Source organism: Pipistrellus hanaki (genome assembly GCF_964339955.1).
Source record: "Pipistrellus hanaki genome assembly, chromosome: 16".
Taxonomy (NCBI): domain Eukaryota; kingdom Metazoa; phylum Chordata; class Mammalia; order Chiroptera; family Vespertilionidae; genus Pipistrellus; species Pipistrellus hanaki.
Window position 1 is genome coordinate 19,027,682 of NC_140518.1, and position 12,282 is coordinate 19,039,963.

The following is a 12,282-nucleotide window of genomic DNA, read 5'->3' on the forward strand; positions in this document are numbered from 1 at the left end:
TTTGTGGAAGAGCAACACTCAAGGGGCCAAAGAGCCGCATGTGGCTTGCGAGCTGCAGTTTGCTGACCATGGAGCTAGGGCAAGAAAAACACTTAAGACAGATAAGAAAAACTTCTTTAAAATACTGGAGACAGTAGGAGAAAGATACTAGTATCATTGCATTATTTTTAAATGCCAATAATCTAGGTAATGTGGAAATGTAATATTGGGACCTTTATAAAGTGGATTTTTCCTTTATTTATTATTTCTTTCTTTCCTTGTCAAAAGAAACTTCTTGATAAGAAGTGATAGTGACTTCAAGAAATATTGAGTAAATGATGTGAAAATTGTTTTCCACCTTATTGATCCTTCACCTCAAACCACATTAGTGCTTCTTATATAATCCACAATAACTACCGTGTTTCCCCGAAAATAAGACATCCTCCGAAAATAAGACCTAGCGCATGGAAAGACATCCCCTGAAAATAAGAGCGCAACTTTGGGAGAAAAAACTAATATAAGACACTGTCTTATTTTCGGGGAAACAGGGTGGTTTATTAGTTATCAGATTTTTCATAGCATTAGCCACCAGATTTTTCTCTTAGTTACTTGCCATTTTCACCACCATAATCTTATCCCAAAATGTTTCTAAGCCATCATCTCATTAAGAAACATATTTTCTTTAAGTTTACATTAGTTTTACACACGAAACAATAAGATATGGTGGAAGAATATATATTTTATAGTCCTAAAGTATGGTTATACATTACACTTCTTTCACTTTTTTGTTTTTGCTCTGTCAAAGGGCAATAACTGCATATTTCATCTGGATTTTTGTGAAAATGAAATCAAATACTATATTTGGAAGTGCCTTATAAACTATATATCAATGTTAGTTCTTTACAGTTTTGTTATTATTGGCTGCTTTGAGAGAATACCATATACATCCTTTTCGATATCTGAGTTTCTGGGTTTTATTGACTATTTGCAGTTATCATTTTTCTAATTGTAAAGTCAATATGGTAGTTAAGACTATACAGAATATATATATTATCCTTCAGATTTACAAGAAAGAAGTAGTGCAAATAGTGGACATTATTTCCCTTTTTCCACGTGGCTGAATTATCTTTAAACTTCAGGTGATGCATATTGACTTGTGATCAACATCTTTGGTACCAAAGAACTTTTTAATTTTTTACAGTATCTATGGAATATTTAATACAAGGGACCTGTAGGCACTTCAAGGAAGATGGAAGGATATGTAAGACACTAACTTCATCCCCAAAAATAAATAGTACTAATGATATTTTCTTTTCTGCATTTAAAAAAATCTGTATTGCCAAAAGTTCTTTCAATATTGTTTTCCTAAAAGACTCCTCTTCGGCCGAACAAAAGGCATACAGTTTTAGTATTCCCATTGCTGTAAATGTTCATAGTTTTACTAGTAATGATTGATGAGTAAGTAATTTGAAACTTACGGTTTAAAGTTGGTGTAAAACTTAGACACAACTTTCAATTGTTTGTTATGATGTTCTTCCTTTGTATTATAAAAGGCCATTATTAGGGGTTTTTTATTTGTTTGTTTTTGCTTCCTTTGCAAAAGATTTAGGTTCAAAGTAAATCAAGTGGACTAAACTAAACAGGTCTTCCCTGTTAAATTGTTCTTTCAGGTTTTTCTGAAACAAGTGGAAAAATCCCATCATGAACACCCGATGTTCATGTCATTTGTAGTTGAAACCATGTTTGTGACATGAACTAAAATTCATGTGACATTAGGTTGTTTTTTTCTTGAAAGGAATTTCTGCTTCAGGTAGAGAAGATTCATAACCCTAATTTTTTCTGCTCTCATCTGCTGTAAGAAAGTAAATTGAGGACACACACTTTACAACTGAATCGAAACTCTGATTTATGTTTGCAGAACTTCAATAAAATTATTTCTTATTTTCTGTAGAATTTTGATTGATTAAGGTCATTGTACCCTTAATTTAACAGGAATGATAAGAACTTTGAAAGGTCAGATTTAAAAGGTTATGAAATTTAAGGGTGACCACTTGATATTTGCTAGTGTTGAAATACAAGTTTATTAGTTTCAGCAGGTATAAGCTGAAAGACATTGCCTCTTCTATATTGATTAGCTGTTATAAATAAAATGCAGGGGAAAATCGCACTAATTCAGAGAAAAGGTTTTCTGAATGAGAAAAAATTCAGAATTGTAGCATTTTTAAAATAAGGTTTTACTTATCTGATAACATAGTAAAAAATTAGCTAAGCGAATGCCTTAGAAAAATTATCTTAATGAATAGTCAGGAATAATTCACAATTGTATTATTGGTTATTTATAACTAGTTAACTTTTGAAGTTCTAGGCGTATCTAAAAACAACTTGTTCTAAAATAATTCTACTCCACCCATTTTAATTCACTTTGAATTCACTGAGTGCGTCCTTTCTTAGTAGGAAAAAGATAAGTTGCACACTAGCTTCAGTAATGAAATCTATCATATTTTTTGGCAAATGTTTAAAGATAGACAAGATTTTCCCTTCATATTGCAATATGTTTCTGTCTTTTTTGTTTCACTATAACAGGAAATCAAAATACAAAACATTTTAGTAAAAACTTAGAACTGAATAGGGAGAGATTATTTAAAATTAGTTTGGTAGCTTCATTGGGATTTTAATGTGATTCTGTCAGAACTGCTTTCTTCACTTTCACTTTAAGTTTACACTTTGTAGTATTCTTTTAGATGTGTCAAAAAGTCTTAATCAGAGTTTGAAACCTTTATATAAGATTATCTTTACCCTCAATTTAAGAAACCTTTCAAGCTTATATAAGGACAAAATGAGATGAAATGAGATAATGTATATGAATATACTTTATAAACTATAAAGCTAAAAGATGTATATATTATGAACATTCTAATTCTTTTAGGAAAATAAACTTAGAGATGTCAGAAATGTGATCAATATTTATTGAATATCTAATGTCTCAATGAAAACCCTATTAATAATTGAAATGCTAATTATTCTCTTTATTTAAACAGAATATTAGTGCATCTACTTAAATGTTGCATGTTACCTGCTCTCTTTTTTAAAATATAGAAGCCATATATGAATATATTTTCTTTGTAGAAGACCCAAGGATGCCAAAGTATAGGGGAAAGCGAGACAGGCCATCTCTAACACCCAGAGGTAGTCAGCATTTGGGCTATGCCTTTGTAGTCTATTTTCTTTATATTTACACTCAGATACATATGCACTTTAAAAAAAAAGCAAATGGAATTGTACTGCAGTTCCTATTTTTCACTTGACAGTGTGACTTGGCTAGCTTTCCATGTCAGTATATGTAAGTCGTTATTATTTTGCTCAATATTCTAGGCTATTACAACACAATTTCAAATGTAAGATCCATAAGGGCAGGAACTTTTGGCCTTACTGCTATTCTGTAGAGCAGCAATTTTCAACCAGTATGCTGCAAGAATTTTTAAAACATGCAATACCTGACTAGTCACGGGCACTGCCCTCTTTTCCTTTAAGATTGTCAAATAAATAAAATTACAACAGCCAACACAACAATAGCTCTCTGGTATGAATGAACCAAACTTATACTTTTTTGGTGTGCCACAGGATTTTAGTAATTTGTTTGTGTACCATCAGATGAAAAAGGTTGAGAATCGCTGCTCTAGTGTCTAGAACAGTGCATAATACTGTTATGAAAATTCTTGCCTGTGTCTCCCTGTGTACATGTGGAAATCATTATTTAGGGGAAATAGTCAGATGTATTTTCTAAATATGATTGATTATATTGTCTTCTAGTTTCTACTGTTGTGAGGTTCCATTTCAGTTAACCAGTTTTTGTCTCTCATAAAGGTTCTAGAACTTTCTCTTCACCTTTGGTGCTCTGATACTTCAAAACACTGTCTAAACAGATATAGGTTTTTTTTGTGTGTTTTTTTTTCCGTTTACCCTGATCAGCTCTCATTGAACCCTTTAAGCTGCAAAAACAGAGCTTTCTTCAGCCGAGGAAATTTTTTTTTTCTTCTATCTTTTTTCCCACTTCTCTCCTCAGATTCTTCTGGCTCAATGTGAAAAATTCTGCATATACATGCTTTTTAACCTTTCTCTCTTAACTTTCTGTCATTTCATGGATTTGGGGAAGGAAGGCAGATAAGTAAATGTGTTCTGTTTGCCATGTTAATCCAGTTTCCTGACCTAGTTCTTCTTATCCCATAAAGCTTACTTTTTTTAAAAAAAATGTCTGTCACCCTGGTTGGGTAATTCAGTTGGTTAGAGTGTCAGCCTAGTATGCCAACGTTGTGGGATCAATCCTGGGTGGGGGCATGCAGGAATCAACCAATGGATGCATAGATGGATGGAACAGATCAATGTTTTGCGCTCTCGCGCTCTCTCTCTCTCTCTCATCCTCCCCTTCCTCCCCACCCTCAAATAAATAAATAAATAAATAAATAAATAAATAAATAAATAAATAAATGTCATTTTATTTGTCTCAGCAGTCTATTTCTAAAGGAACATGACTCATATTTTATAGTAATCAATGGAAGGTTGATATTATTTAACAAACTTGTTTTATAATCAGATTTTTTAAGATAACTTTTTTAAAATCATAGTACCATTTTAAATATTAGACTCACTTGGCTGCTGCTATTGGGAGTGAGCCCAGTCACATTGAAAACAGTGTTGGTATCTCGATCACTCATCAGGTCCAGGCAGCTCCAAGTGCTGAGAAAGGCCTTGATGCTTCTCCAGATGTCTGTGCGAAGTGGTAGCTCCAGGTGCAGAAAGCAGAATACTTAGAGCTGCCACGTAGATTCTCAAGCACAAAGTATGAGTATAAATCCAAGTTGTAGGTCCTTGGTCTCCTAGAATAATGGTTTACAAACCTGATCGAGTATCAGAATTACCTGTAGAACTTTATAAAAATTAAATGCCTGGACCTTCTTAAATCAAAATCCTAAAGGGGTTGGGGCTGAGTGTCTGTGTATCTATAAAGGCCTTAGGGGTTATTTGGGTATAAGAATGACAGCTAGAGTTCTTAGAGACCCTCTGTATATATTTTTTCCCTCCTTATGCCTCTTTTATAAAGAAGTGGCTATCCAATGTTCTTTGGTACATAATTGACTTATGTGTCATAATTGACTAAACTGTTACCTGCTTGGTGGACATTTAATTTGCTTCTAGTCTTCTGCTATTACAAGTCACTGGAGTAGATGTCCTTATAACATTGCACACATCTGTGAAGATACCTACGGGATAAATTCCTAGAAGTGGAATTATTCAGGCAAAGATATATATGTTTGTCAATTTGAGAGGGATGCTATTTACCTGTGAAAGTATGCTTTTCAAAATCTTTAGGTGTTACATTCTTAGGCTAAAAATATTCTTAAATCTTAGAAGTCCTTACGTTGTGTTTTCATTTCTAACTAGGCCAGTACCAAAGTTGAAGTGGACATGGAGAAAGCAGAGAGCCTGCAGGTGACGAGGGGAGATTTCCTTGCTTCTTTGGAGAATGATATCAAACCAGTGAGTACGAATACTGAGTGATGTGTAAGCCCCAAAATAAAAATAAATCAGGAGAAAAATAACTGCTATTTCACCAGGATTGTGGAAGGTTATATCACATGAAGTTTTTAAAAATAAAAAATAAAAAACTTATTAGAAGTGTTCAATATAAGAATCATTCAACAATAACTCTGATAGTTGGGTAATTAGCCAATACTTACTGAAATATTTCTCATGATAGGGAGTGTACCATCTGTTAGACTGACCATCCCATTTTGAGGCTTTCTAATTATTAATTTTTTATAGTGAACTATAAATAATTTTCTCATTGGTACTTGCACAACCTGAAGCTGCTGAAACCAAAATTCATCCTAATTCATCAGTCCTCCATTATGTTATATTTAAAATTAGCTCTCATGCCGAAACCGGTTTGGCTCAGTGGTAGAGCGTCGATCTGTGGACTGAAGGGTCCCGGGTTCGATTCGGTCAAGGGCATGTACCTTGGATGCAGGCACATCCCCAGTAGGGGGTGTGCAAGAGGCAGCTGGTCGATGTTTCTCACTCATCGATGTTTCAAGCTCTCTATCTCTCTCCCTTCCTCTCTGTAAAAAAATCAATAAAAAATATTTAAATAAATAAATAAATAAAATTAGCTCTCATATTCTCCTCTCTCTACCTTTCTTGAACCTCCCCAAGGCATGTCTTTTTCTTACTCATTACCTTTTGGTCCTTAACTGCTATAGTTTCTAAAAACTCTTAACCATTCTAAGTGCCCTTTAAAAAAAAAGGTGTCGGTTTTGTTTTAATGCGCTCACTAGTCATAGTTGGAGCTTTAGAATACAGTATAAAATCATTAACCCATCCTATATAATAAAAGCCTAATATGCCAAGTGTCCAGTCATCCGTTCAACCAATCAAAGCATAATATGCAAATGATATGCTAAGGCCACTCAACAGCAATGACCACCAGGGTACAGACAGTCGACCAATCGCTATGAAGTGTACTGACCACCTGGGGGCAGACGCTCCAACTGGTAGGTTAGCTTGCTGCTGGGGTCCAGTAGATTGGGACTGAGCCAGATGGGCTAGACACACCCTGGAGCCCTTCCTCGATCCCTCTCCAGCTGGCCAACCTCCCATATCCCTCTTTGGCCCTGATCGTATACCAGTAGGGTCCCTCAGCCTGACTTGTGCACTCTCACAATCCAGGCCCCTTCAGGGAACCTCAGAGAGCCGGTTTCAGCCCAATCCTGCAGACAAGTCCAAGGGACCCCACTGGTGCACGAATTTATGTGCTGGGCCTCTAGCTTTTTCTATAAAATAACCACTAATGTTTGTTTATTCTTCATTGAGTAGCCATTGTTTGGAGTCTCCTATTAGTACAAACAAACAAAATGCAGAAAGGCCTCTTAAAGAGGTATGTATGTTTGGTTTTCTTTTTTAAATGGATCTCAGGTGCACAGAATTGGATTAATCTTAATTTTTAATTTGTGACACACTGTTGTCATTAGTCTACATGGGATATAAAATAAAGTACAGTGCATGTAATTGCTATTTTATTGCATATTCTACAACCAAGAATCATCCATATGATTTTCTGTAGCTATACATCATTCCTTTTCTTTTTCAATAAAAACAATTTATTTTCTAATTATAGATGTTATAAAATACTATATTAGTTTCATATGTATAATATAGTGATTAGACATTTTCATTCCTGAATAGCATTGCATTATGTGACTACCACAATTTATCTATTTTCCTGTCAATGAGCATTTGGGGCATTACCAAGTTTTTATATTAAAACAAGTGTTGCTATGAACATTCTTGAACACGTTTCTCTTAGATATATATTAAGGAATGAAATTGCTGATTTGTTGGGTATATAAATGTCCAACTTCAAATGGAAGAATTTTAAACTTTTTCCAGTGGTTGAATCAGTAAGTACTTTCCCCAGTAATGTAAAAGAGATCCTGTCACTCTGTATCCTCTACAACACTTGGTATTGTCAGACTTAATTTTTGCCATTCAGTTGGATGTAAGATGGAATCTCATTTTGGTCTCAATTTGCATTTCACTGATTACTTACGAAGGTAAGCATTTCTCCATGTACTTATTGACCATGAGTGTCTTTCGATAGATGCTACTCATGTCTTTCCCTATTTTTCTATTGTATTTATTCTTTATTTTTATTTTATCTGTATAAGTTCTTTATATATTTTTGACAATAATTATTGTTGCAAGTATCCCTTTTAAAAACAAAAATCAGTTTGTTTTAGCTCTATTTTTTATTACTATTGTGACTTTTAAATATAAATATTTACTTTCAAAAGTTACTAAGCAATGGAAATGGTTACTCTTTTACTGTTGTCATTTGTAATAGATACCAAAAATATTAGAACCCAGTCTAACTGATGTATTTCAAGATTTTTATAATGACAAATAATTTGGCTACAAAAAAGGGGAAACTAAGATGACTAAGTTAAGTAGGTAGTAAGTTTCTTTTAATTATTCCATGAGTATGGGGGAACAAAACAAAAATGAAGTGGCAGGATAAATAAGGAAGATTCATACATATTGTGTAGCCTGGGAGGGAGGGTCCCTGTTTTCTGGTTCAGGTATCTTAAAGCTGCCGCTGTAAGACTTAGAGTGTGTACTTGGAATAAGTAAAAACAAGAGTCAGCCAATCCACATACTTCCTATAGCAGTATTTATTAGGCTCTTCCTTCATAACTTTTTAGAGGGCCACTGAACGCACCATACCCAGACCAGAGAATGAAGGTTTCCCTTTGTACTCAGGAATCAAAGGACTAATGTATGCAAAAACCAAAGAGAAGTCTGAGAAATGCTTTGGTAGCAAAGAAAGAGAGTAATGAGACTGTTGTATACTGTTTAGGAACACTAAATTAACTTGTTGAAGGATGTAATAGTTTAAAATTCTCAAGACATAGGACCTTTACATTACATTGTGTTGTCTTCTTACTCATTTCTTTTCCTTTTAACCTTATGAAAATTCAATTAAGTAACTAGGAACTGAAGTTATTGATTACTTTTAGCAACTGGTTTGATGGGAGTTCCAATATGAGATTAGAAGTTGAAAATGAAGAGAAATGTGATTTAAACTCCAATATGTAGTGAGAACAATTAAAATTATTACATATAATAATTGCTTTTATTTTATTTTCCTAGCCCTTCAATCTTTGATTACAACTGCTCATTCCTATCTCATTTAAAATCTTATATTTACACATATACATTTACCTTGGTTCCATTTAACTTGTAACCCCTTCCAAAAACTGATGCAGACAGGGTCTCCTCATTACCGTTTTACATTCCCATTTTAATCCATGACATCTACAGTCAGAGTTAGAATAATGTCTTTGTCTGTTGAGACAAGGGTTTCTAATTTCTGAATCCATAATCTCTTTTTCCTTAACAGAAAGCAACAGCCATGTACCCCTTATAGAACTAAGCACATAGGGACACACCCTTTCTCAGGTATTATGACAGCTTGGGCTCTGGTAGAATCTGAGCCTAGAATCTATTGTTTCTCCTTAAGTAACCCAAAGCAGCTCCTCCCCTTCCCAATTTGATAAAAAGTGAAATGCAAAATTATAAAACACTGTTTTTTTTGGTGTGCTTTTCAGGCTTTTTACGAGATGGGATATTGCTCAACATTTTCATTGTGCAGGAATAAAGTATTTTGAGCAAAGTATTTATATGCTCAAAATGTTTTAAATTGTCCTTTTCTTCCATAGGCATTTGGCACAAACCAAGAGGATTATGCAAGTTACATTATGAATGGTATTATCAAGTGGGGTGATCCAGTTACTCGCGTTCTAGAAGATGGAGAGCTGCTGGTCCAGCAGACGAAAAACAGTGACCGCACACCATTGGTTAGCGTCCTATTGGAAGGTGAGAAGAAATTATGAGATGGCATTAAAAGTTAAAAAACAAACAAATAGTGCTTCTACAAAGCCATTTAGACATTTCAGAAAAATGAATTATTTTCATTTTTAATACTACTGTTCATCATCTGCAAATAGTAATCCTTATATGTGTATCAATAATTGTGCATCTGTTCAAGTCCTGTTGAGGACAGAAAGTTACTGATGAATGATAGCAACTCATTTTTTTATAGGATTGTATCTAAATTTCTATGTTACTTAATAGACTGTAATACCAAATAGCACTGGTTTCAGTTAAATAAATATTCACTGAGTACTTGAGTAGTTGCTGGCAATACAAAGACATGCACGTAGTTCAGTTTGGTCATAAAAAAAAGACTTGTAAACCAAGTCCTAACTACAATGTATATGTGTGAATGCCAAGTAATTTTGCCCATCAGTGTTCAAGTTAATTTAATTTAGTGCTTAATTTAGGTGGTATTTAATTTAGACTTTGAAAGATCAGATAGGGCTTTACCAAGTAGACAAAAGAGAAAGACAGTCTCTTCATCAATTTTTTATTTACAGTTATAATTAATACAACAGAAAAATTCAGCGAGTCCACATCACAAGGGGATCTAGCCCTTCTCAGAGGTCTGGGGTAGGCTCACAGAGAAACACATGACCCCAATACCTAAAGGATGAGGAGAAGGTGGCCTGGCAAAGTAATCAGGGAAGATGTTCTGTGTAGAGAGACTATCATGTGAAAAGCCCTGAGCCGGAAGGAGTCTAAAGCAGAAAGGAAGACTTGCTAGACGTGAGACTGAAGAAGTAGACAGAGCCAGTTCATACAAAGCCTTGTAGACCATGTTAAAGATTTAAACTCTGTCTGAGGGTCAATGGGAAACCATTTGTAGAGTTTTAAGTGAAGTGACACGATCAGATTTGTACAATATTTTCAAAACACCATGACTGCTTAGTCATAGAGAATGGATTAGAAGGGCAAAAAAAGACACAGAAGAGACCAGTGGTAAGAATCAGTTGCATTAGCCTTAGTTGTAGTTTGATTGTAGTCTGAAGAAACAGTGGTAGTGGAGATGGAAATAAGTAAACCATTTTGAAAAGTATTTAGGAGGTAGAATAAAAGAGACTTCATATTATTATTATTATTATTATTATTATTAATTATTAATCACAAGCTATAATTCTTTCAACACTTTCTTTTGCCAGTCACTCTATCAGCACTTTACACATATTACCTCATTTAAAACCCACTTCAGTCCTGAGGATAGATGCTGCTGTTATTCCTATTTTATAGAATAGCTGAGCTTAGAAATATTAAGTAACTACAATATATATTAGGCAGAATTTGAAAGATTAAGACTATGTGAGAAAGAGAGAAGGAATGTATTTCATCATACTTTTGAGAAATGCTAATCAGTTCATTAAGTTTAGTTGCTAATAAATAAGAGAAAACATGTCTGCCATGAAGTTGTGTCAGGATATGTTAATGAGTAACTAGTTGAGACCTCAGTACCTTGTAGATAAAAGTTTAAACTTGTTTTATTTCCCTTTGCTTAGGTTGGCTTTTTTCCCCTGACTTGCTCATATCTTTATGCAGGCCCTCCTCACAGTGGGAAGACTGCATTAGCTGCAAAGATTGCTGAGGAATCCAACTTCCCCTTCATCAAGATCTGTTCTCCTGATAAGATGATTGGCTTTTCTGAGACAGCCAAGTGTCAGTCCATGAAGAAGGTATTAAGATTTTCACTTTCATTTTAATTTCATATCTCTTAGATGTGTGTGCACATATGCACATATATATCTATCTTTGTACGTGTATGTTTGTATGTGTATATATATTATGCCATAGCAACTATGTTCTTCTCAAGTAGAACTAGATTATCAGCAAAATTTGGGAAGAAGCAGAAACTATTTTAGATATTTAATTTTGTAATGCATTTTTATTTTATCTTTCAGATTATGCTTTGTTTATACATATAGTGGTTAATTTTCGTTTCTTAAGTTTGTATTGACTTGATTGAAAGATCCTAGTTAAGAATGTTTGAGTAGAGTGGACCAAATTCTTCTTTCATCAGTATACAAAAGTCAAACTATTTGAAGTCAATTAAGTTGACTGTATACAGAAGTGTATCATTGGAAAGATATTTTCAAAAACTACCGTGCAAAGGGATGGCAGTGTATTAGATAATCAAATCTACATGACAACTTAATGCAGTCCTCATCCTTCTTCCTTTCTCCAAGTGCCATTTGTCATCTTTTCAATATGGCTGCTTTGAGCCATCAGTGAGTGATAACAACATAGAATAGACTTCTGGAACTGAAAGACCATCTGGTCCATCTCTCAAACATTCAAGCAAGTGCCATGTAAGACATCTGGGATAGTAGGTGACTGCTCTTTAAAAAACAACGAAAAGCAATGATGAAGACTCTTAATGACTGTTTAATCTCACTTAGTAGCCAGTGTTTCCATTGATATTCTGATTATGTAAGCTCCCAGATAGTGAAGAAATTTTACTTTGTATATAATTGAAGTATTTATTTACTTAAATGGTTTTTTCATTCTTGATCTTTCCTAGATAAGAACTGACTCTAAGTTAAAGAGATGTGGGAAAATCAGAATCAAGGATAGAATTCTTGAGAATTGAAGTGCCACTAGTGAAGACAGCTCAGATGTTCTTTTACAGTGCACAGAGGCCCTCACTTTAAATAGACATAAGATAGAATTACTTCACTTTTTCTTTAGGAAAGAAACAAGCAGATTCCAAAAAAATGTTTGGAAAGTTAGTCTTTTGTTAGTGCAGGAGGCATAAAATTATTTGTATAAGGTGGAGGAGGAAGAGCTTGGAGCAGGATTCCAGTCCTATACACTGAAATGTGA

At 34.2% G+C, this 12,282-nt stretch overlaps 1 protein-coding gene across 1 annotated transcript in view; it reads left to right on the forward strand.

Moving 5' to 3' along the window:
- Positions 1 to 12,282, forward strand: part of NSF (N-ethylmaleimide sensitive factor, vesicle fusing ATPase) — a 110,707-nt gene that overhangs the window by 58,768 nt on the left and 39,657 nt on the right. The window contains exons 13-15 of the mRNA XM_084861720.1: positions 5,419 to 5,514; positions 9,252 to 9,408; positions 11,002 to 11,135. Coding sequence (XP_084717846.1) covers positions 5,419 to 5,514; positions 9,252 to 9,408; positions 11,002 to 11,135 — 387 coding nt within the window. The remainder of the gene's footprint in view (positions 1 to 5,418; positions 5,515 to 9,251; positions 9,409 to 11,001; positions 11,136 to 12,282) is intronic.